This window comes from Salmo salar, chromosome 15, assembly GCF_965601325.2.
Source record: "Salmo salar chromosome 15, fSalSal1, whole genome shotgun sequence".
Taxonomy (NCBI): domain Eukaryota; kingdom Metazoa; phylum Chordata; class Actinopteri; order Salmoniformes; family Salmonidae; genus Salmo; species Salmo salar.
This window is the reverse complement of record NC_138305.1, coordinates 42,919,380-42,946,001: the sequence shown is the minus strand read 5'-3', so window position 1 is coordinate 42,946,001 and position 26,622 is coordinate 42,919,380. Positions and strand designations below refer to the sequence as shown.

General features: G+C 42.2%; 2 protein-coding genes across 3 annotated transcripts in view; one reads left to right on the top strand and one right to left on the bottom strand.

Annotated features, from left to right (window-relative positions):
* Positions 1–2,379, top strand: part of LOC106571389 (discoidin, CUB and LCCL domain-containing protein 1) — a 48,082-nt gene extending 45,703 nt beyond the window's left edge. The window contains exon 15 of the mRNA XM_014144414.3: positions 489–2,379. Coding sequence (XP_013999889.2) covers positions 489–1,057 — 569 coding nt within the window. The 3' untranslated portion in view covers positions 1,058–2,379. The remainder of the gene's footprint in view (positions 1–488) is intronic.
* A 1,902-nt stretch (positions 2,380–4,281) lies between these two features.
* On the bottom strand, positions 4,282–26,501 carry LOC106571388 (Golgi-associated PDZ and coiled-coil motif-containing protein). 2 transcript variants are annotated; one of them, XM_014144411.3, is made up of 9 exons: positions 25,964–26,501; positions 11,364–11,528; positions 11,088–11,111; positions 9,632–9,807; positions 9,384–9,549; positions 9,184–9,279; positions 8,882–9,046; positions 8,163–8,337; positions 4,282–6,053 (listed from the first exon to the last, which is right to left on the bottom strand). In XM_014144411.3, exons 1-9 carry the CDS (start codon positions 26,231–26,233, stop codon positions 5,935–5,937), a joined length of 1,356 nt encoding a protein of 451 aa, XP_013999886.3. In that variant the 5' UTR covers positions 26,234–26,501; the 3' UTR covers positions 4,282–5,934. The 2 variants fall into 2 exon arrangements, with proteins under 2 accessions (XP_013999886.3, XP_013999887.3); XM_014144412.3 differs by lacking the exon at positions 11,088–11,111.
* Positions 26,502–26,622: the final 121 nt, after the last annotated feature.

Sequence of the window (26,622 nt, the reverse complement as noted above, 5' to 3'; positions counted from 1 at the left end):
TGATTCACATACTCTGCCAGGGTTGAATATTGAGATAGATCACTAAAAACCTGCTACCAGTAAATGCAGATCAATGAAAGGGATCATGTCTGTGTTGAAAGAAAATGGTGTCCTTTTGATATATAAAGGAGTCGTATTATTCATTATAGGTCGCAATTGTAAATGAGAACTTGTTCTCAACTTGCCTACCTGGTTAAATAAAGGTGAAATAAATAAATAAAATAACTTAGTGAAACAATGAAGTTGGTGTTTTAAAAGCTCTGACGAAGGCCGTGAGGCCGATACGTAGGGCTTGATAAAGAGCAGTGATACTATCAAGAGCAGTGTGCGGGCTTCTTCTTTTTTCTCATTTTGTTCAGCTGTTACTATGCACCTGCAAAAAAGGTAGCTCAGATGTGCAAGTGCCTTTTGAATTTTGAATATGCTTATTCCAAAACAGTCACGTTTGATCACCATGGCACTGGTAATAAAATTATTGTGTTCTCCAGAGTACCAGCAGCCTCTGATGATTGGGACGGGCACAGTGACCAGGAAGGGTTCTACGTTCAGGCCCATGGACAGCGAGACCAAGGAGGACCCTAGCGACCCGTCCACCCACTACAACTACCTGCACACAGCCAACCAGTACGCCCTGCCCCTCACCAACCAGGAGCCAGAGTACGCCACACCCATCATCGAGCGCCACACCTTCCACAAGGATGGCTTCCTGCCAGACCCGGCCAACTACTGCGTTCCAGGGGTTGTCCTCAGCAAGACTCCCTCCTTTAAAACCATGGACCGGAAGGCAGGGGTGGGCTCCTCCAGGGGCTACCAAACCCCCCAGGTCAAAACAGACCGGGGACACAGTAACTCTGAGGGGGTCTACGACAGCCCCAAGGTGAACAAGCCTGTGGCCCAGAGCAAGAGCAATGGTTGCTCAGACTACCAGAGACCCCAGGCCAAGCCAGCAGCACTGGAGAGCTACTCCACCCCCAGGGACTGTGTGAGGTTGGCCCCCACCATTGGCCACAGGCTGGACCATAGACCAGACCCTGAGGGCAGCTCTGGAGGAACCTGATGATGGAACATCTATGGGACTACAGGACAAACTGTCAAACTGTGATTTCTATCAGTTCACGGCCATTTTAGACTGACCTCACTGTAGCAAACACAACCAATCTCATCTAAATGGTCAAATATTTCTCAACTGACTTCCGGGCATGCAGGAGACAAGTGTTTGTGTTTGCTGTGTGAAACGGACCTACAGGATGAACTGGATGCATCTCTGAGGCTGTGCAAGCAGACATGAAAATACAGATGGTTACTTTTATTTTCCTCTTTATGAGGTGATTTATTAAAAAGCAAATAGTGATGGAGACAGGACATGTCCCTAAAAATGGGAAAATACCTCCCCTCATTCTCAACTGTGACTGATGTTTGTGACTGTAACATAAGATTGAGATAATGTGATTCGGTTCCTTAACTGTACAGTATATTTTGAGGTCATGATAAAGCTTTCAGAATCTCTCGGTCTGAGGTGAAGCTGTTTTCAGCTGGAAGACATAGAGGAAGCAGAGTGCTTGTTAAGTAAAGCAGCACCCAGTTTAAAGTGGCAGATTTGTGTGTCCCCAGCAGGTCCTACTATAGGGCGATTTATGCAGTCAGTGGAGTTGGCTCTTAACCGAGAACTGTAAGGACATACTGTGAATGAAGGGACTGAAAGGACTGGTGTCACCGCATGGGGTCCCCCACAATGGGGGTTCTGTTACCATGTTGCAGGTGGCTCTATGCTCTAAAGCCGAGCGGCTGCATCGCTGCTCTGTATCAAAGTCTGGAGGCAGATCTGGCCAGTGTGGGCAGAGAGCCCATGAATAGGCAATGGGAGAGAGTGTACAGTTAGTCTGGCATATTTAGAAACACCCAGCTGGGGATTTAGGGGAGTACAACTGGACTACAACACATCACAGAGCTGATTTTAGATGATCTGTTTAACTGAACTAGATCAAGAACTACTGTAAAGGCCTGTTCTTTTTTAAATGGATGTTGAACACAAAGCCATTTTAAATGGGACCATTACTACACTGTGTACACACGTGCATAGTTTGAACATGTTTGCCAAAAGTAAAGAAAAAAAGAAATAGAATTGCTGTCCTGTGCTGTCAACTATATTAAAAGCACCAGTGAGTGTGGTGTTGCTGCTGTGTACGAAAGACAGACCTTAGGATGTAACTAAGAACTCTTTCATTTCTGTGAAATATTTTGTGGAGATCTTTCGAGCGGGGTTGTATGTAAGTACAGTACTCCGTCTGATCATTGCAAAAAGTTTGTCACTCTCATTCAAAGTGTGTCTACTGACTGTTGGCTGTAAACTGAGCCCTGAATAAAAACACCAGCAGTTGACCTCCACATGTCAAGGTCTCTTTACTATGTGAAAATGTGTCTCAGCAGCCTCGGCCCTGGGACAACCGGCTTTCCAGTCCCAGCGCCCAGAGAAGCAGGAAGTCACAGGAACACCCCACCTCCACCACACTCCGACCTGTTTCTGTCTGCGGAGGAATGTGGTAGTTTGGTGTCAGTCTGGGAGCAGCAGCTGCTGCCCAGTCCTCCCAGCTCTGGGCCCAGCTGAGGAGAAGAGGGGGAGAGGGCTGATTTGGGGGTATGACAGCCTCACTGAGGGCCCTGATAACACATTACTGATCTCTCCATAAGCGGGGGTTAGAGTGATGGTCTGGTGGAGATAACCCTAGTCTGAGAAGAGACTGTTTGTGGCTATGATCCTTAGTGTGTGATGAGAGCGTGTGTGTGTGTGAGGTCATGTCTGCCAGTGGGCTGGGCCTAGTCCAGCGCGTTCACACAGGGGTGTGGAGCACCATTTACACCTCCAACCCAAAGCTACCTGAAAGCTCAGACTCAGAGCAGCTCTCTCTGTGACCACACTGCTCCTGGCTATTCAGTTTATCCCCACAAATTCCTGTCAATGCTCTTCTTGCGGACTGACGACTTTGTGGTTTTAGCTTTGTTCATGTGAGCTTTTTTCAGCAGGAAGACATAGAGGTATCAGTTTTGTACTGTGTCCCATTGGTAAATTCTAAATGGCAGGAAAAACGTTAACCTAAAAAAAACTCTGAATGCACTACCAGTGGTTCTAGTGTTTACATCTCCCCCTGGTGTTCATTGTAGTTCACTGAAAAAAAGCAATAGCATTAGTAACAGTACACATCAGAAAAATAACTTCCAGTTTCATCATTGCCTGCTTCTCATTGTCAGAAATGTGGATCTTCACATTTCAACCTAGTGAAGATGAAGATCTCCCTTTCATATATTGAAGGAAGGCTATACGCATACACTGTACAGACCAGATTGGGCAAATACATTGAAGTTTATTCAAAGGTTTAATGTTATACATTAACTACAGATAAGACATTTATACCAAATCGTCCAAGATTTCAGAAACACATTTTATGACAAAAATAAGTTTAGCAAAGAAAACAAGGTCAGGTAAAACCTGTGTCTAAAAAGGGAGCCTTTGTTTCTTCAGTCAAAAGCACTGGCAACAAGCGATGTGAACATTCTCTATGACATGCTGCGCCAGTGTTCCGATGACACACGATGTCTCAGTGTCTAGTGCCACTCTGTGTCTCATTTCACTAACGTTTAGCAGGGAACTGTCCTTGGCTTGGACACGTCCTTCATGAAGAGCATTTGAGTTTGATCAAAGTGCAATTTCTACTGACCAAATATATAAACGCAACATGCAACAATTTAAATGATTTTACTGAGTTGCAGTTCATATAAGGAAATTAGTCAATTGAAATAAATAAGGCCCTAATCTATGGATTTCACATGACTGTGCAGGGGAACAGCCATGGATGGGCCTGGGAGGGGATAGGTCCACCCATTTGGGAGCCACGCCCAACCAATCAGAATTAGTTTTTCCCCACAAAAGGACTTTATTACTGAAATAAATACTCCTCAGTTTCATCAGCTGGTCTCAGACGATCCCACTGGTGAAGAAACCGGATGTGGAGGTCCTGGGCTGGCATGGTTACACATGGTCTGCGGTTGTGAGGCTGGTTGAACGTACTGCGAAATTCTCGAATACGACGTTGAAGGTGGCTTATGGTAGAGAAATTAACATTCAAGTCCCTGGCAACAGCTCTGGTGGACATTCCTGCAGCTTCTTGATATGCCATACCTGTCAAGTGGATGGATTATCTTGGCAAAGGAGTAATGTTCACTAATAGGGATGTAAACAAAGTTGTGCACAACATTTTAGAGAAATACGTTTTTTGTGCATATGGAAAACTTTGAGGATATTTTATTTCAGCTCATGAAACATGGGACCAACACTTTACATGTTGCATTTACATTTTTGATTAGTGTAGATAAAAAATTAAATAAACAGTACTGCAGATTAGCTATGAATGAGGTCAAGATTGGAACACAAGGCTGCAGGTTGTCATGACCACCTCAACCCCTCAGTCCCTCTATGGGGGTACATTTGTAATGAGTACAGTAGAGATGCTAGCTACTACAGTAGCTAAATTCCAATATGATCTACAGAAATGCACTGATTTCATGTTTTAAAACAGCTAATACATTTATATAGTATACACAGAACTTTCTATAGTTTCAAAGATGAGTGTGGATTTTATTTTTTAAATTGATCTTCAGTGCATAAAAACCTGTTTGCATGTACACAAACCTTTTGTTTGTGTAAAATTCATAGATTAAAGCTGGAAACTCCCATCCCTCAGACAGGTTGATAACCATCTGACAGCTCTTAATATCAGAACACAGTGCAGCCGACACGCTGCGGTCAGTCATCTTTGGGTCCTAACGAGTCTGAAAACACAGCCACTGATACAAGATCACAGCACACCAGTAATAGAGAAGGGTGGGAAAACAATACAGCGAAGGACTTCGGGGACAAGCAAGATATGTACCTTGCGTGAAAAGGGACAAGAACAAAGGCGGTAAAGGAGAAACCCTAGTTGAGATTAAAGATATTGCACTTCTAAATTCTGGCAACGGAGCTTGTGGTAATATATATATTTGTGAAAGAAATACTTCCAGAGATACCAGTAACTTTGTCATACATATCTTGTTTTCAGAGAACATCAGTCAGTGAACAGTATGAAGACAATGAGGTAGCACACAAGATGCATTGCTCAGAGTGCCCCATCTTTAAATGAAAATGTTGTGTAATGAGGACTGTGATACATTGATCACAGATGGAACACCCTAATAGTTGAAATCCTTTGAATTCTGACAAGTCTTTCCCTGACTGTACATTCTGTTTTGACATCCAGTAGGTGAATGTGGCTGTTCTATATTCTGAACACTTGAGGGCTAAGCCTACTAGTAGGTGGATCTTAGAGCGGTGCAGGTTTGGGAATAAACATTGAGATCATAATCAGTGGTAGAAGATGAACATTACAGTTGAGGGAAACCCCTCTACACAAGCTACATGTGTAAGAGATAAATAAAAGCCAACATTTATGAAGGGAGAAGATTTCCTCAGCCTAGTAAAACAGTATTCATTACCAGCAGGGCAGTCTCACAGTAAGGAAGTGTAGTCTTAATGTGGGGGCAAATAGGATCAGTAACTATACACACAGAAAAATACCACTCAGTCCATCCATTCAATCATCTAGACCCATATCTTCTCCTCAATCTGTGGTCTTCTCTCATTGGTTCCTCACCGTTGCACAAAGATAGTAACATGAATTCAACAGAGCTTTGAGTGCGTTTCCATGACGACTTAATGAGGAGTCGACTTTATCCCCATTTCTCCCCTCATACATCCTCCAGTGGACTCTGATGCTGTCCAGTCTCTTAAATCTCATACAGTATAGTACAAAAATACATGTGCAGCCCAGTCTTTCAGCTCTTCTCCCTCCTCTGCACCCCCCATCACCCCTCCCCCCATTCCTCCAGATCCTCCCCGCCTCTCTAGGAGGTGCTCTTTCCGGACACAGCAGTCTTAGACGGGGTCTCCTCCGATGGCGTCTCACTGAAGATCCCTGTGTCTCCGTTCTCTGGGCCGTCACCCACGGACATCTTTTCCAGGGCTGCAGCAAGTACATAGAGAGACAAACATGAATCTCTCTCCTTACTGTTGCATCTTTCACTCTTGTACCAGCTGAAATGCCATATTTTCTGTTCATTCACATATGCTCATATGGTACTGTGGCTTGGGCGGTATACCGTATATCAGGGTATTTGGAAATAGCCACAGGAGGCTTCTTAACAGCTTCTACTAACCCCAAGCAATAAGACTCCTGAACAGCTAATCAAATGGCTACCCGGACTATTTGCATCGTCTCCCCCCCACCATCAATTTTACACTGCTGCTACTCTGTTTATTATCCAATGTACATATTACCTCAATTACCTCGACTAACCTGTGCCCCTGCATATTGACTCTGTACCGGTACCCCCTGTATATAGCCTCCCTACTGTTATTTTACTGTTGCTCTTTAATTATTTGTTATTTTTCCTTCTATATTTGTAATTTTTATTTTTTTACTACAAGATCTATTCTGTTGTATTCGGCCTATGTGACAAATAAAAATTGATTTGATGTTTTTTTAATACCGTCAAAATTTCTTTCAATTTTTTTTATACATTGAATATTTTTTTCCTGCTTTTTAAGTAAACACCTGTAGTCAACTTGTGCAATATGTTAGATGATAAAAAAGGTTGCGTTCATTTCACCTGTCACATTATTTTTCATTCTGAAGCTTACCAGTGTTCCCCAGTCATGTTGTGTTTGTTTACAAGCACACAACGATGAGAAATTGGAGACTTGTGAGTCACTCACTGTTGTGCAGCATACGCCAGTTGATCGAGTTACAACTAAATGTTTGCCAGCTAGTTATCTTATAACTATAAAGTTAACTGTCTAAAATGCTCCTCAGTTGTGCTAAGTGGTTAGCGTCTTCCAAAATCAAGTATTGCTTGGTAACAGCAGAGAATCCCTTCCTGGATCAAGAGCCTTAATGTCTAATATTTGATTTGCGCGTGCAGCCAACTGTGAGTAACATTTTTGAGTTACTTGTATAACTTTATGAGCTGCGATGTCTGTCCTGCAAATACTTTAGATCAGAGACTGTATAAAATGTTTGCAATGCACTTGTTAGCATTAAGTTAGCATTCTCTATGGGATGTTACATGTATATTGAACAAAAATATACATGTTTCATGAGCTGAAATAAAAAAAATCCAGAAATGTTCCATACACACAAAAAGCTTATTTCTCTCCAATTTTGTGCACAAATTTGTTTACATCCCTGTCAGTAAGCATTTCTCCTTTCTCCTGCCAACATAATCCATCCACATGACAGGTGTGGCATATCAAGAAGCTGATTAAACGGCATGATCATTACACAGGTGCAACTTGTGCTGGGGCCAATAAAAGGCAACTCTAAAATGTGCAGTTTGGTCACACAACACAATGCAACACAGATGTCTCAAGTTTTGAGGGAGCATGCAACAGGCATGCTGACTGCAGGAATGTCCACCAGAGCTGTTGCCAGATCATTTAATGTTCAGAAGCCAGCCCAGGACCTCAACATCTGGCTTCTTCACCTGTGGGATTGTCTGAGACCAGCCACCCAAACAGCTGATGAAACTGAGGAGTATTTCTGTCTGTAATAAAGCCCTTTTGTGGGGAAAAACTCATTCTGATTGGCTGGGCCTGGCTCCCCAGTGGGGGGGCCTATGCCCTCCCAGGCCCACCCATGGCTGTGCCCCTGCCCAGTCATGTGAAATCCATAGGTTAGGCCCTAATTTATTTATTTAAATTGACTGATTTCATTATATAAACTGTAACTCAGTAAAAATCGTTGAAATTGTTGCATGTTGCATTATATTTTTGTTCCGTACTCAAAGGCTCAATGGTGTTTCAAAATGGCACCCCATGTGCTTAGTGCAGGTACTACCGAATATCCGGGTATGGCACAAGGTCAGTATGAGTATGACAATCTGGATACCGCCCAAGCCTACCATTTACACATTAACACAAAGACTCCCATTTGTATAATGCAAGTGAATGTGAAGTAAAAACACTGTTTAAAATACACGTACATGAAAATAAAGCCCTACTGCTGTGAAAACTACGTGTGTGTTTTTTCTGATCAATGAAAGCCCAGGACTGAGGTACAGCAGAGATAACTTGCCTTGTAGTGATGCTGTGTCTGCTGTGCCATTGTCCCTGCTGGTGGCTGACCCCTCCTCCAGCTCATCCAGGTAGAGCCGGTAGCGATGGCCGCTGTCATCCTCATACTCCACGTTCTCATCGTCAGAGTCCACCTCCGGGGCCACGTACACCACCTCAAACTCTATCTCTCCCCTCTGGGGGACACAGAGGCAGACACACACAGACACACGCAGACACACACACACACGGACAAACACAGACACGCGCCCACAGATACACGCACACAGACACGCGCACACAGACGTGCACACAGCAGTGTGAGAGAAAACTTAACAATAGGTTACCTAAAAGCTTAGTTGGTTTGTTTGTCGAGGCATGATTAACTGTTTTCCCCAATCCACAGCAGCAGTCCCACAGGCTAAATTAACTAACCCCAGCATGAACCTCCATTCAATTACTCTATAGAGTGTGGGCTGACTAAAGTTAAGGAAAGACATGACTGACTCAGTAAAAATTGGAACCCCCAGGCTAAACACTAACTGGGTGTCACAGAGAGGGTGACAAAAGGCTTTTGAAATGTGGATCACAAAAGGAACGTATTCGCTTTTTACTATGGTTTTACTTAGCCTGGTCCCAAGCTGTATATGCTGTAGTCGACTCTTCCACTGTTGCTAGTCACGTCAGAATACATACAGTCATAAATTCAAGATGCAACCCTTCTCTCTTCCTGAGTCTGACCTGTTGTGAGAGGATGGTGACAGCCTCCTTGTGTTTGGCGTCCCTCAGGTTGATGCTGTTGACAGCCAGGATGGCATCGCCCACATGGAGCCCCCCACAGCGCTCCGCAGGCTGGGTAGGATGGATCTCTGAGATCAGGATGGGCACCCCGTGTTCCTTACCACCCTGTCCATCCAGACATAACACACAGATATGCACACAAATATTAGGGCATGGACCATTACAGATGAGCAACACACTATGGGTTGAGACATAGCATTTAACACTTTCTGGTTTGGCCAAAAATTGGTGGTGGAGTTTACCGTGATTGAAATTCCAAGTCCCTCGTGATCTTCTTTGGCCAACACTACTTTACGAATAGGACCAACTCCTTGGGTCTTCTTCAGTATATCTGTTTCCTGAGGGAGGGATCAAACAAGCAAACAATTAGCGATACATGAAGAGGAAACAAATATCTTCACTACATTGAGAATCAAACCCCTCTACTCTGATGTCCACTCACATGCCCCACTGGAGACGCTAGGGGTTTCTTGGGGTCGTTGCGCCCCCTGCAGGCCCGGATAACTGTTTTGTGGCGGTGGAGGTGGATCTCAGCCTCCAGCTGGTTCCACAGCTTGTCGTGAGCGGGCCCCTTCATGTCCCGACCAAGCAGCTGAATCTGCTGTACTCTGGAGATGATGGATCCAAAGACAACTAGTTACCACAGTCAGCATTATTGGTTATTTCAGTCTAAGCTAGGGTTAGGGTTACCTTCCAGCCAGCTCCTTGTCCAGGTACTTGGCTGCCAATCTGGCCCCATAGACCTCAGCCTGCAGTACAGCGACGTGCCTACGGAGGGCCTCATTCTCCTTCTTATGCAGCTTGACCTCTGCCTCCAGCTTCACCTCCTTCACCTTCTCCTTCTTGTTGGCCTGCAGCTCCCTCTCCTGTCACACACAGGCAGGTGGGAGGGCACGCACACACACACACACACACACGCACACGCACACACGCACACACGCACACGAAGATAAATGGTTGACTTAAACTCTACAGAGAGAGCGAGTGCTGTGGTACATCCACAAATACCATGTCAAAGACAAACATGAATACAGTAAACAGTAGAGATGAAAGTTAAATGAAATATCTACTTGAGGACAAGACACACACATGACACACAAGATATGTAACTGTGGCTTTGGCTATTATAAGTTCAAAACACTAACCCTTATGGTGACCATGATGAACAAGTTATCCATAGTGGTTAAGTTAGAGATTGAACAAAGGGTCAAAGATTTGAACTTAATCTTTAGAGCACAGGTACAGCCAGTTGGTTCATTCAGAACTTGGCATCAAATTGAACCCCAGAACAATTGGTAACTTCCTTTTAGGGAAAATCTGCTTACATTTTCTGATTTGTTATGATGAAAACATGACCACAATCACATATCAATTAAGCACAAAAACTGTTTTAAGTGAGAAGTAGGCATTGGTCTGAAGCCAAAAAAGGAAATTCATGTCACATGAGCACCACAATGCCTACTTCACCCATGCTCTACCAAGGTTTTAGAGCACACAGCTTTGACTTACTACAGTAGCGAAGTTGGTCTATTGTAATTCAAACAATGTGTAGGCAGGTTGCTTAGGATACAAACCTTCTCAAACAGCCTAATTCATATATAGGTGCTCCCACAATAATGTGATTCGTACCACAAACTTACAAAATAAAGTATTGAATGCTTTTCACCTCACACCAAGACATTATCCCATTCTACTACTTTTCAAACTTTTTAAATTATATGAAAGTAAGCTTTGCTTTTATACGACCATCTGGCTTGATTGAATGAGCTTTTTTGACTTGTAGTAATTTATGTGGTACCCATTTCCCTTTGCGCTTTGTTGACTATTGAGACAAAACTCTTTGCAAGTATCAAAACATGCATTTTCCTATCAAATCGGGCAACACGAATATACATGAATAGGCAATAACAAACAACAAAGCTACAATAATTCCATATCTGATATCACTGTCAGTCATTTCTAGCACAAGCCCCATAGAGGGCCTGTTGGACTTATTAATGAGCAACTGTTGTTAGCAAGAGCAGGAAAAGACCAAACTTGAGGTTAGGATGAGTACACAGACCAAGGCACAGACACATGCAAGACACAGACGCACAGCTATCACTTACCACAAAACCAGACACACAGACGACATGCACACACTTACCATCTCCTCCACTGAGGGAACAGGCTTAAGGTGAGAAGAACAGAGAAGGGGTCAAAGGTTAGAAAGGCAGAGTTAAAATCACAGCCAAGCAGTGGGGAAGAATACGACCATTTACCACTTTACAGACACACTGGAACCTCGGCAGGTATACCCAAAAAATATATTAGCAGTCGTGTGTGTGTGTGTGTGTGTGTGTGTGTGTGTGTGTGTGTGTGTGTGTGTGTGTGTGTGTGTGTGTGTGTGTGTGTGTGAGTGAGTGTGTGAGAGACGCCCTACCATCCTGTCTTTGATGGAGTCAGAGTCCACAGTCTGTCCAGCCTTGGCATGAAGCTGCAGCTGCATGGCATGAAGGTGGAGAAGCTGGTCGTGGACCTCCCTCTCCACCACCACCTTCTCCGCCTGCACGTCAGTCAGCTCCGAACGCAGGTCCACCAGCTGAGCCTGGAGGAGGGAGAGAGTTACATAATTGTTCACTTCTTCTGACTTCCAAGATTCTTAGGAACCCTCATCATTTATATATAGCGCAATCAGTGTGCCATGCCCATGCCATTGTCCCAGCACAGATCAAATTAGATTTTGGATTGGTCTGTTTTACATTCTCTCTCTGTTCTCTTTCAGATTTTTCAACAAAGTTTTTTCTTAGAAAGCACTAGAAAGCTACTATTTATTCAAGCCTGAATGAATTTTGCCAAAATGAATAGGCCTACAAATCCTGCGCTCAGGGTTGTCTATTGTATGCGAACAAAACCCCGAAAAAAATTCAATCACATTCGTGCTGGTCTCTGGAGCCTATTGAGCTTGGCAACATGGGAAGCAGACTTCGGTTCAGAGACAAATCATGTATTTATTTATGCCATTGAACTGGGGCCACCTGCCTGTCACAGCTGTGGGAATGAATTAGTCTATGATATGAATGAGGTTCATATTTTAGGATTCACTCCACCTATGATGATGATGAAAGAAGAGTGTGCTTATCATGCGAATCTGACTGAATACTAAACAGCCTCTGTCTCCTAAATGATTTATCATCATCCTCAGAGACTCATCTATCACTGTTATAGTCAGGCCTTCATTATAGGAGACCCAGTCTAAGTCAAATAGAATAATCTATAGTACGAATATTCTATAGCTTCTCAAATGTAAGATAGGTAGGAGAAAACAGTGACACACACACACACACACACACACACACACACACACACACACACACACACACACACACACACACACACACACACACACACACACACACACACACACACACACACACACACACACACCAAAAAGGGCAGGACATCCTGATTGTGACAGTGTGGAACGTGGGCATCTCGTGGCTGGAGGCTGAGTCACTGAGAGTGATCTTTATATTCAATTTAAGTTTCAATTTAAGGGCTTTATTGGCATGGGAAACATATTTTTTATTTAACTAGGCAAGTCAGTTAAGAACTACTTCTTATTTACAATGACAGCCTACACCGGCCAAACCCGGACGACGCTGGGTCAATTCTGCGCCGCCCTATGGGACTCCCAATCACGGCAGGTTGTGATACAGTCTGTATTCGAACCAGGGTGTCTGTAGTGACACCTCTAGCACTGAGATGCAGTGCCTTAGACCGCTGCGCCACTTGGGAGCACCAACCATTGCCAAAGCAAGTGAAAAAAAAAAATCAACAGTAGACATTACACTCACAAAAGTTCCAAAAGAATAAAGACATTTCAAATGTCATATGTCTATATATAGTGTTGTAATGATGTGCAAATACTTAAAGTACAAAAGGGAAAATAAAGTATTTAGTATTTACAATGGTGTTTGTTCTTCACTGGTTGCCCTTTTCTCGTGGCAACAGGTCACAAATCTTGCTGCTGTGATTGCACACTGTGGTATTTCACCCAATAGATATGGGAGTTTATCAAAATTGGATTTGTTTTCGAATTCTTTGTGGGTCTGTGTAATCTGAGGGAAAAATGTGTCTCTAATGTGGTCATCAATTTGGCAGGAGGTTAGGAAGTGCAGCTCAGTTTCCACCTCATTTTGTGGGCAGTGTGCACATAAGCCTGTCTTCTCTTGAGAGCCAGGTCTGCTTCGGCTGGCTTCCTCAATAGCAAGGCTATGCTCACGGAGTCTGTACATAGTCAAAGATTTCCTTCATTTTGGGTCAGTCACAGTGGTCAGGTATTGTGCCACTGTGTACTTTCTGTTTAGGGCCAAATAGCATTCTAGTTTGCTCTGTTTTTTTGTGTCTATATCCATGCTCTCTAATCTAATCAGAAAGGCTAAGACACGGGTCTGGCTGACCTGTCCTCTTCCTGATAAACTATGCCAGAGTAACAGTCCGGAGCCGAGGCTGAGGAATTCTTAATAGCTGAGTGATCACTTTATGTTTTGTTATTATTCTACAATCTATTCTGTTTGCATTAAAAAACCTTGCTCCCTCGACAAGAGACACAGTTTAGCTTTTTGCTCAAGTGTCAGCAACATAATGACAGAAAGCAATTCCCTGAAGCTTGGCTTCCCCGGCAGACTTACATCTTCCACAGTTAAGCTTTTTAAGTGATTCACACACATGCAAAACTGATTCATCTCACATAAGGGGATAAAGCCCCCATTGAGGTCTCAGTAGCTTTATGGAGAAAATAAAGAATAGTTTTAATAGATTTTTAACGGAGGGGGTAAAGTAGATTACACCAGCGGACCCCATCCTCATGGGGTCTGAAACAGGCACCAGTCAAGGCACTAAATGTCCTTAGCTGTAGAAACACTAAGTCACTGAACATCTGGGTACCAGAGAGAGGCCCCGGACCTGAAGACATTCTTCCTCTTCAGTCTTACGGTCTTCAGCAAATACAGATCCAAATATAAATCTAGCCGATTTACACTCGTATTCATATGGGTTCTGAGTTAGCCAAAATACTGAATCTAGAAATGGATGCCCACAATGGGTTCCAGTGGCTGGGCAGGAAAAACAGGCTTGACTCACCAATCTGAGCCTTCAAGGTCTAGAAAACCTTCTACTCTACTTTCATGAGTGTTTACTAGCTATTCTGACAGCACAGCAGCATTGCTAAGAATAACATGCCAACAGACCACATACAATGGGTTAAGGTGCAACTACACTAGGTCATTTTTAGCCAACACTAGTTTATATGCTGTTATAAACTGGGTGGTTCGAGCCCTGAATGCTGACTGGCTGACAATTGTGGTATATCAAACCGTATACCACAGGTATGACAAAACATTTGTTTTTAGTGCTCTAATTACATTGGTAACCAGTTTATAATAGCAATAAGGTACCTCAGGGGTTTGTGGTATATGGCCAATATACCACAGCTAAGGGCTGTGTCCAGGCACTCCACTTTGCGCCATGCTTGAGAACAGCCCTTAGCCATGGTATATTGGCCATATACCACACCCCCTCTGGCCTTATTTCTTAAGTAAGGTCCCAATGAGTAGAAGGCAGGGGTGTCAAACTCATTCCCTTGAGGGCCTAGAGTTTTGCTGGCTTTGGTTTTTCCTTTCAATTAAAGATCAAGACAACCAGGTGAGGGGAGTTCCTTAGTACTTAGGTTGCGGTCCAAACACGTAAAATACACACCCTATCCCCTCAGCCCTCAAATTAAGTGGACACTTCAGATGACGTATCATGACGTCTGACGAGTATACCCTTGCAGGGCAAGGGAGGAGGGAATGATTTTTAAATGGACTGCCCTTGTTCGGAAATTCGGCACTTGTTCATCCCGCGATGATTATGTTTTCAGCCACTGGTAGCTTGTGGGTGCTTTATATGTGCTACAGTCAATTATGATTGCATGTATACTTATATTAACTATATAATTATTAATATGCCTACTGTATGATAGCTAGCAAATTATATGGCCTGCCTAGCTACTTCTGAAGAAGGATAAAAAATATTTCTACAATTTCCAAAAGCTAATCAAACAAAAACATCTTACTTTTACGAGACGCGTTTGTGCATTAGTAGCACAATTTCTAAATTCTTTACATTCGTTTTTACTTACACTTGTACGTTGACTCCATATTGAGATTTAAAGTTTTTCCGGACTTTTCTTAGCGGATGTACAATCGTCACGAATTGAATTATGGGGCGTTTTAGGCCCCGGAGTGAACATAATTGTACACTCGCAAACTCGACTAAAAACGAGGGCTGAGGGAATTACGTTGCAAACTTCCCTTGCTTGGCTAATCATTTGGACCACCCTCCAAGATGGTGACGGGGATTCCCCCAAGAGCATAAGGCGATGGTAAGTGGACGAGGGTGTGTCTATTACGATTTTGAACCGCAGTCCTGGCGACCTTAATTCATCAATCAAGTACAAGGGAGGCAAGAAAACTCAGTGACACAGCCCTCCATGGAATGAGTTTGACACGTGATATAAAACCCTATTCGCACGGGAATAGTATTAGCAGAGAACATGGTTATGTATTTCGACAGGATTCTTTTTTTTTTTATTCAACAGATTGACAATTACAACAGAAACAGAGGTTTTTTATTTAACTAGGCAAGTCAGTTAAGAACAAATTCTTATTTACAATGACGGCCTACCAAAAGGCCTCCTGCGGGGACCGGGCCTGGGATAAAACTGTATTATTATTTTTTTTTTAAATACTATATAAATATAGGACAAAATACACATCACAACAAGACAACAACACAACACTACACAAAGAGAGAACTAAGACGACAACATTGCAAGGCAGCAACACATAACACAGCATGGTAGCAACACAACATATAGCAACACAACATACAGTTGAAGTCGGAAGTTTACATGCACTTAGGTTGGAGTCATTAAAACTCGTTTTCCAACTACTCCAAAAATTTCTCGTTAACAAACTATAGTTTTGGCAAGTCGGCTAGGACATCTTCTTTGTGCATGACACAAGTAATTTTTACAACAATTGTTTACAGACAGATTATTTCACTGTATCACAATTCCAGTGGGTCAGAAGTTTACATACACTAAATTGACAGCTTGGAAATTTACAGAAAATTATGTCATGGTTTTAGAAGCTTCTGATAGGCTAATTGACATCAATTGAGTCAATTGGAGGTATACCTGTGGATGTATTTCAAGGCCTACCTTCAAACTCAGTGCCTCTTTGCTTGACATCATGGGAAAATCAAAAGAAATCAGCCAAGACCTCAGAAAAACAATTGTAGACCTCCACAAGTCTAGTTCATCCTTGGGAGCAATTTCCAAACACCTGAAGGTACCACGCTCATCTGTACAAGCAATAGCACGCAAGTATAAACACTATGGGACCACGCAGCCGTCATACTGCTCAGGAAGGAGACACGTTCTGTCTCCTAGAGATGAACGTACTTTGGTGCGAAAAGTGCAAATCAATCCCAGAACAACAGCAAAGGACCTTGTGAAGATGCTGGAGGAAACAGGTACAAAAGTATCTATATCCACAGTAAAACAAGTCCTATATCGACATAACCTGAAAGGCCGCTCAGCAAGGAAGAAGCCACTGCTCCAAAACCGCCATAAAAAAGCCAGACTACGGTTTGCAACTGCACATGGGGACAAAGATCGTGCTTTTTGGTGAAATGTCCTCTGGTCTGATGAAACAAAAATATAACTTTTTGGTCATAATGACCATCGTTATGTTTGGAGGAAAAAGGGGGAAGCTTGCAAGCTGAAGAACACCATCCCAACCGGGAAGCACAGGGGTGGCAGCATCATGTTGTGGGGGTGCTTTGCTGCAGGAGGGACTGGTGCACTTCACAAAATACAGTGGGGGAAAAAAGTATTTAGTCAGCCACCAATTGTGCAAGTTCTCCCACTTAAAAAGATGAGAGAGGCCTGTCATTTTCATCATAGGTACACGTCAACTATGACAGACAAAATGAGAAAAAAAAATCCAGAAAATCACATTGTAGAATTTTTTATGAATTTATTTGCAAATTATGGTGGAAAATAAGTATTTGGTCAATAACAAAAGTTTATCTCAATACTTTGTTATATACCCTTTGTTGGCAATGACACAGGTCAAACATTTTCTGTAAGTCTTCACAAGGTTTTCACACACTGTTGCTGGTATTTTGGCCCATTCCTCCATGCAGATCTCCTCTAGAGCAGTGATGTTTTGGGGCTGTCGCTGGGCAACACGGACTTTCAACTCCCTCCAAAGATTTTCTATGGGGTTGAGATCTGGAGACTGGCTAGGCCACTCCAGGACCTTGAAATGCTTCTTACGAAGCCACTCCTTTGTTGCCCGGGCGGTGTGTTTGGGATTATTGTCATGCTGAAAGACCCAGCCACATTTCATCTTCAATGCCCTTGCTGATGGAAGGAGGTTTTCACTCAAAATCTCACGAATCATGGCCCCATTCATTCTTTCCTTTACACGGATCAGTCGACCTGGTCCCTTTGCAGAAAAACAGCCCCAAAGCATGATGTTTCCACCCCCATGCTTCACAGTAGGTATGGTGTTCTTTGGATGCAACTCAGCATTCTTTGTCCTCCAAACACGACGAGTTGAGTTTTTACCAAAAAGTTATATTTTGGTTTCATCTGACCATATGACATTCTCCCAATCCTCTTCTGGATCATCCAATGCTCTCTAGCAAACTTCAGACGGGCCTGGACATGTACTGGCTTAAGCAGGGGGACACATCTGGCACTGCAGGATTTGAGTCCCTGGCGGCGTAGTGTGTTACTGATGGTAGGCTTTGTTACTTTGGTCCCAGCTCTCTGCAGGTCATTCACTAGGTGCCCCCGTGTGCTTCTGGGATTTTTTCTCACCGTTCTTGTGATCATTTTGACCCCACGGGGTGAGATCTTGCGTGGAGCCCCAGATCGAGGGAGATTATCAGTGGTCTTGTATGTCTTCCATTTCCTAATAATAGCTCCCACAGTTGATTTCTTCAAACCAAGCTGCTTACCTATTGCAGATTCAGTCTTCCCAGCCTGGTGCAGGTCTACAATTTTGTTTCTGGTGTCCTTTGACAGCTCTTTGGTCTTGGCCATAGTGGAGTTTGGAGTGTGACTGTTAGAGGTTGTGGACAGGTGTCTTTTATACTGATAACAAGTTCAAACAGGTGCCATTAATACAGGTAATGAGTGGAGGACAGAGGAGCCTTTTAAAGAAGAAGTTACAGGTCTGTGAGAGCCAGAAATCTTGCTTGTTTGTAGGTGAGCAAATACTTATTTTCCACCATAATTTGCAAATAAATTAATAAAAAATCCTACAATGTGATTTTCTGGATTTTTTTTCTCATTTTGTCTGTCATAGTTGACGTGTACATATGATGAAAATTACAGGCCTCTCTCATCTTTTTAAGTGGGAGAACTTGCACAATTGGTGGCTGACTAAATACTTTTCTTCCCCACTGTAGATGACATCATGAGGAATGAAAATTATGTGGATATATTGAAGCAACATCTTAAGTCATCTGTCAGGAAGTTAAAGCTTGGTCGCAAATGGGTCTTCCAAATGGACAATGACCCCAAGCATACTTCCAAAGTTGTGGCAAAATGGCTTAAGGACAACAAAGTCAAGGTATTGGAGTGCCCATCACAAAGCCTTGACCTCAATCCTATACAAAGTTTGTGGGCAGAACTGAAAAAGTGTGTGCGAGCAAGGAGGCCTACAAACCTGACTCAGTTACACCAGCTCTGTCAGGAGAAACGGGCCAAAATTCACCAAACTTATTGTGGGAAGCTTGTGGAAGGCTACCCGAAACGTTTGACCAAAGTTAAACCGTTTAAAGGCAATGCTACCAAATACTAATTGAATGTATGTAAACTTCTGACCCACTGGGAATGTGATGAAAGAAATAAAAGCTGAATTAAATCATTCTCTCTACTATTATTCTTACATTTCACATTCTTAAAATAAAGTGGTGATCCTAACTGACCTAAGACAGGGAATTTTTACTAGGATTAAATGTCAGGAATTGTGAAAACTGAGTTTAAATGTATTTGGCTAAGGTGTATGTAAACTTCCGACTTCAACTGTAACAACATGGTTACAACACAACATGGTAGCAGCACAAAACATGGTACAATCATTATTGGTCTCAGACAACAGCTCAAAGGGCAAGAAGGTAGAAACAACAATACATCACACAAAGCAGCCACAACTGTCAGTAAGAGTGTCTATGATTTAGTCTTTGAATGAAGAGATTGAGATAAAACTGTCCAGTTTGAGTGTTTGTTGCAGCTCGTTCCAGTTGCCCTTGATTCTAAGCAATATTGTGCTGCTATTATTATTGACCTGGCCAAAGCTTTGGCAGCGAACTGAAAATAGGAGCGGCCCAGGGATGTGTGTGCTTTGGGGACCTTTAACAGAATGTGACTGGCAGAACGGGTGTTGTATGTGGAGGATGAGGGCTGCAGTAGATATCTCAGACAGGGGGGAGTGAGGCCTAAAAGGGTTTTATAAATAAGCATCAACCTGTGGGTCTTGCGACAGGTATACAGAGATGACCAGTTTACAGACTTGGGGTGGCAGGTAGCCTAGTGGTTAGAGCATTGGTCCAGAAACCGAAAGGATGCTGGATCGAATCCCCAAGCTGACAAGATAAAAATCTGTCATTCTGCCCCTGAACAAGGCAGTTAACCCACTGTTCCCCGGTAGGCCGTCATTGTAAATAAGAATTTGTTCTTAACGGACTTGCCTAGTTAAATAAAATGTTAACAGAGGAGTATAGAGTGCAGTGATGTGTCCTATAAGGAACATTGGTGGCAAATCTGATGGCCGAATGGTAAAGAACATCTTTAACTGCCGATCTATAAATTATGTCTCCTTAATCTAGCATGGGTAGGATGGTCATTTGAATCAGGGTTAGTTTAGCAGCTGGGGTGAAAGAGGAGCGATTACGATAGAGGAAACCAAGTCTAGATTTAACTTTAGCCTGCAGCTTTGATATGTGCTGAGAGAAGGACAGTGCACTGTCTAGCCATACTCCCAAGTACTTGTATGACGTGAATAGCTCAAGCTCTAAACCCTCAGAGGTAGTAATAACACCTGTGGGACGAGGGGCATTCTTCTTAACAAACCACATTTGTTGTAGAGCATTTAACACAAAATCCAGGGAGGGGCCAGCTGAGTATAAGACTGTATCATCAGCAAATAAATGGATGAGAGAGCTTCCTACTCCCTGAGCTATGTTGTTGATGTAAATTGAGAAGAGCGTGGGGCCTAGGATCGAGCCTTGGGGTACTCCCTTGGTGACAGGCAGTGGCTGAGACAGCAGATTTTCTGACTTTATACACTGCACTCTTTGAGAGAGGTAGTTAGCAAACCAGCCCAAATACCCCTCAGAGACACCAATACTCCTTAGCCGGCCCACAGAAATGGAATGGTCTACGGTATCAAAAGCTTTGGCCAGGTCAATAATAATAGCAGCACAATATTGCTTACAATCAAGGGCAATGGTGACATCATTGAGGACCTTTAAGGTTGCAGTGACACATCCTTGACCTGAGCGGACACCAGATTGCATATCCGAGAAAATACTATAGACATCAAGAAAGCCAGTCAGTTGATTATTGACAAGTTTTTGCAACACTTTTGATAAACACGGCAAAATAGAAATAGGCCTATAACAGTTAGGATCTTGGTTTCCAAATTTCTAAACCATACCAAACCACCTTTGGTATAGCGTCGCCATAATATTTGAATTTAGAAAGTGTGTTCATAATAGAGGTCGACCGATTATGATTTTTCAACGCCGATACCACTACCGATTATTGGAGGACCAAAAAAGGCCGATACTGATTAATCGGCCGATTTATAATAAAAAAAAAAAATTTCTTTGTAATAATGACAATTACAACAATACTGAACGAACACTTATTTTAACTTAATATAATACATCAATAAAATCAATTTAGCCTCAAATAAATAATGAAACATGTTCAATTTGGTTTAAATAATGCAAAAACAAAGTGTTGGAGAAGAAAGTAAAAGTGCAATATGTGCTAATGTAAAAAAGCTAACGTTTAAGTTCCTTGCTCAGAACATGAGAACATATGAAAGCTGGTGGTTCCTTTTAACATGAGTCTTCAATATTCCCAGGTAAGATGTTTTAGGTTGTAGTTATTACAGGACTATTTCTCTTTATACGATTTGTATTTCATATACCTTTGACTATTGGATGTTCTTATAGGCACTTTAGTATTGCCAGTGTAACAGTATAACTTCCATCCCTCTCCTCGCTCCTACCTGGGCTCGAACCAGGAACACATCGACAACAGCCACCCTCGAAGCAGCGTTACCGATGTAGAGCAAGGGGAACAACTACTCCAAGTCTCAGAGCGAGTGACGTTTGAAACGCTATTAGCGCGCACCCACTTACTAGCTAGCCATTTCACATCGGTTACACCAGCCTAATCTTGGGAGTTGATATGCTTGAAGTCATAAACAGCGCAATGCTTGAAGAATTGCGAAGAGCTGCTGGCAAAACGCACGAAGGTGCTATTTGAATGAATGCTTACGAGCCTGCTGCTGCCTACCATCGCTCAGTCAGACTGCTCTATCAAATATCAAATCATAGACTTAATTATAACATAATAACACACAGAAATACGAGTCTTTGGTCATTAATATGGACGAATCAGGAAACTATCATTTAGAAAATGAACCGTTACGTATTTTATCTAACGGGTGGCATCCCTAAGTCTAAATATTCCTGTTACATTGCACAACCTTCAATGTTATGTCATAATTATGTACAATTCTGGCAAATTAATTACGGCCTTTGTTAGGAATAAATGGACTTCACACAGTCCGCAATGAGCCAGGCGGCCCAAACTGGTGTATATACCCTGACTGCTTGCACGGAACGCTAGAGAACAAATTCATGTTAGCAGGCAATATTAACTAAATATGCAGGTTTAAAAATATATACTTGTGTATTGATTTTAAAGAAAGGCATTGATGTTTATGGTTAGGTACATTGGTGCAACGACAGTGCTTTTTTTCGCAAATGCACTTGTTAAATCATCACCTGTTTGTCGAAGTAGGCTGTGATTCGATGAGAAATGAACAGGCACCGCACTGATTATATGCAACGCAGGACACGTTAGATAAACTAGTAATATCATCAACCATGTGTAGTTAACTAGTGATTGTTAAGATTGATCGTTTTTTATAAGATAAGTTTAATGCTAGCTAGCAACTTACCTTGGCTTCTTGCTGCCCTCGCGTAACAGGTAGTCAGCCTGCAGGCTCCTCGTGGAGTGCAACGTAAGGCAGGTGGTTAGAACGTTTGACTAGTAACCGGAAGGTTGCAAAAACGAATCCCCCCTGAACAAGGCAGTTAACCCCCATTCCTAGGCCGTCATTGAAAATAAGAATGTGTTCTTAATCTGACTTGCCTAGTTAAATAAAGGTGTAAAAATAAAATAATAATAATAATAATTAAAAAAAATTAAAAAATTAAATTAAAAATTCGGCAAATCGGTGGCCAAAAATACCGATTACCGATTGTTATGAAAACTTGAAATCGGCCCTAATTAATCGGCTATTCCGATTAATCAGTCAACCTCTAGTTCATAATCATTAGGATATTTTAGCAATCCGCAATATAAAACGTCCTAAATATCCCTTAGCCTTCAGATGTGAGCAAAACAATGCACTTGCACTTGATATGCGTTTTTAGACAATGAATGAGGAAGTGAACTTATAATTTCCAAACATTTAGCTCTGTTGTATGCTGCTTTGCGATCTATTAAAACCAAGTGTTGCATTAAATATGCGCAATAGTTTTTATTGATGCATTTGGCAATGTTCAACTCATTCGCACATAACATATAAACAAAAGCATTCGCAGTGAAAGTTGATACATCTAGGCCCTTCATATATAGGCTATGCACAGCACTGTTCAATTTATCGAGTCAGTTAGTTTCCTTGCTCAAAGTGCGAGCAACACCTGACAAACTCAGACATTTCTCTCAAAACACAGGGATGTCGATTCACACGGGACTAGTATTATCAGATGATTTTGGAGTGTTCCAAAAAAAACAGTAGGTTATTCTGGCTGGAATTGTTACTCTCCTGCCATGTAAAAATGAGTGACATGACAGATTCAGACAGGACTAAAATTACAAAGACGTGGTGTTTTGTGTTCATGCACATATTTACCCTACCCGACCTTCCCAGTAAAACTAATCCAGTCCGAATAGGGTTTTGGGCAACCTAAAACTCTTCTTGAGCCCTATTCGCACGGGACTAGTATTACTAAAGAACATTGGTTATGTCTGGTCTTCTGTGTGAGAACCTAGATTAATATTGGGCGATTCCACGACAGCTGAAAATATTTTGGGCATCTCAGATCTGTTCTGGCAATTCTCACATAGGAACTTCATTCGGAGGAAGGATGTTTAACATGCTTTTTACATTTCTTTTTTTATCATGATGAAATTGTCGATTTTAGGCCCTTTTTAGACTTATACAGGCCTCCTGTAAAACCCTATGAACTGTGAATTGTACATGATACAGACATCTGGGTGTCATTATAGTCCTTATTGTGCTCCCTCAAATATGGAGTAGCCTATGTCCAGTTCATGAAAGACATTTTCAAATTCATTTATTCAACATAAAAAAAATCTCAAAACTACCCTTTTTGATTTTGCCTATTTTTAGACATATTGTTTCAAGGCTCTACAGTGCCACCATTTGACTTGCATATGCGCCTAAATATTTTGCTGTGCGACCTGGAATTTTAATTTAGGAGCACCGGTGCGCCTAGAAGAATTAAGGATTCTAGCTTTAATAACTCCGTTTTTATTGCGCTCCTAAATGTCTTTGTGTGCACCTACATTTTTCAAATGAGGCACAGAAGTGCTCCTCGTAAACTAAGGTTAGCATAGAGCCCTGTGTTTGTAACAATATACTCTTCAAACACATCACATTTACAGAGTGGGCTCTCTGCTACTTTTAAAGATATGACCCATTTTTTGTTCTTCTTCATAGAAATAGACATTACAGGTCATTAACCAATCACAGTCCTCCTTTAGGATTGCACATTCAGAAAGTCACCAGCAGTGGGAGAACCCTTTGAATCCATTTTCCCATTCACAGTGTTGGTGGTGCTCATAAAATTGATCACACCTTCAAAATTAGCAGAGAGCCCACTCTGGAAATGTGATGTACTTGTAGAGTATATTGTCCCAAACAATATGTCTTAAAATCAACAAGGGTAGTTGTGGTGCTGTAAACAGCAAACCCTCTTACCATGCCCTTCCAGCACCTTCCAAGTTAGGAGGCTAATAGAGCCCAGCTGAGGTTCATTAGTCAATCATGTGTGTGATTGTTCAGCCAATCAGACCAAACAGTTGAGTAGGCTGCTGCTGCTCACATTCGGGGGAGAAAGGACTGGAGACAATAGCAGACAGGTTGGGAGCTAAAATACTTTGAGAGACCTTAGTTACTGAAGTTTTGTATTAAGTAACTTAATCTTGAGCCTTTATGTTTGTAAAATGTATTAAATCTGACATTTTTACAGTTTACTCTTCCTCTACCCTGAGACCCCTTCTAGTTCTGGTCTGTGACATTGGCCCCTCCCATGGCTCTGCTGCAGTAGTTGAGATTCATATTTTTGAAATTGAATAAATTAAAATTGTATTAAAGAATGAAGAAACTTTATATTTAGAGAATAATAATACCAAGACGTCTGTATCATGTAGTCCTACAGTTCACCGATCAAAAGGGTCTCACAGGAGGCATGTATAGGCCTAAAATGGGAACTTACTTTCATGATATTCTCAATGGTTTGTGAAAAAAGCATTTCAAACATCCTTCCTCCCATTGACGTTTGAGAATTGCCAGAACAATCTGCAATACCAAAAATATGTTCTGCTCCTGCTGATGTGGAATCTAACAATTATTAGTGAACTTCCCATGCTCCAGTATTTGACATTTCTATGCTCTTACCTTGGTGCCTTTGATGTGTTTTATCATGGGCTTTTGACCTGCCCTTCCTGCTGTAATGTGACCATTGTGTCAACCTGTCATTAGCTCAAAGCTACCTTAGGTAGGTGGAAAACATGTAGGCCTAGTTAAATGTAACAATACAGATCTAACCTACTTTCTCTAAATAGATCTTAACATAATTCTAATTGGTCACACAGCAACGGCCGTAACCAGTGGACAGAAAACAGGTATTTCACAAATCCAATCATAGCTGATTTTCCACAGATTTGGTTTACTTTAGCAATGTCATATACCCTTAGGCCATGACTTTGTAGTGGGTGTTGTTGGGTGCCAACTGGTTGTGTAAAGCCAGAATTCCTGGTCTCAGCACTATACTGCGCTGAAGGTAGAGGCTGAAATGCAGTATCAATTTACATACAGGCAGTAATAGGAGCTCTACGGTAGTCTTAAGAATTGTTGGGAAGGTGTTGACTGAGTCAACTACACCACTGACCAAACAATGGCTATTGAGCATGGTGAGGTCATACATGGTGGAGTAAGGGTCAGGATGATCCTTGTTTCTCTCATCAATAGATTTTACAACGAAGTGGCTGTCAAATATTGTGTGTGTACTGTGGTCTAATTCTTATTCTGTCAATTGCCAGAGCAGAAATGCAGATTGTCAACACAAGTTACACAACAGATATTGATAGTGGGTGGTCAATTTCAAACTTTTAGGAAGGGACAAAGTACGGAAGTTGTTGTTTGAGATCATGTCGAGCCATCTACCCTCGACCTGTCACTCAACTGGATGTCCAGAGACGCACTGTCATGCATGGAGAGAGTTATGGAGGACATTCTAATTCTGACAGCTATTTAGCTAACTAGGAGCTAGCTTGTTGGCCTACACAGCATAAGTATACCATTAACATATCAAATGATCATGCGCATCCTTTTTAGCATTTATACAAGACAAGTTTGCGCTCACCTCTACTTTGTGATTAAGTTGAAAAATCGTCTGGGCTTTGTGGCAAAGCTGAGCAAAACAGGAGCTGAGACTTGTCATCTTTTGACGACCCTCGTATGTGATGTCAGCTTGATCTGGGTCGATTTCTCCAAGTAGTAAATCGACGTCAACAAACGCCTTGTCAAACTCCTTCTCCAGAACCTCAAGCCACCGAAACATAGACATCCCCGTGCCTGGACTGACCAGGGCCGTGGCCTGGGCTGACGGAGAGGCACCGGCCGAGGCAGACATGTCCAACAGTGCAGGCTAAAAGCTAAAGCTAGCTGACTAACCGATTCCCTTCACAAATAAAATCAGCGCTTTGTTTCCACCACCCTGTATAAGTTAACTGAGTCGTAATACCAGAGTTACACTGTACTCTAAATGCCCTAATCATACGAAACTGTTTCTTTTCAGAAAAGACTAGCAAAAATAAATGTATTTGGTTCTTTCCCAAAACCCTAATCCTACCAGGAAACCCGAAATAGGATACGGATCATAGCTATGAATCGACTACAACAGTCTGCCACACAACAGAGAAAAAGCAATCGATAGCATATCTAGTCAATCTTGTGTCGAGTTCTTGGGGGCAGTTTCCTGCCACTCCTTATACTGGCAGACAGTAGCACATATTATTGTAC

Bases quoted from the DNA above. Each gene is read 5' to 3' on its own strand.
- LOC106571388 (XM_014144411.3), bottom strand. From the start codon at position 26,233: ATGTCTGCCTCGGCCGGTGCCTCTCCGTCAGCCCAGGCCACGGCCCTG. The intron at 9,280-9,383 runs GTGAGTGGACAT...TCCCTCCCTCAG, and splicing joins TAGCGTCTCCAGTGGGGCAT to GAAACAGATATACTGAAGAA. The intron at 8,338-8,881 runs GTCAGACTCAGG...TGTGTCCCCCAG, and splicing joins TCACCATCCTCTCACAACAG to AGGGGAGAGATAGAGTTTGA.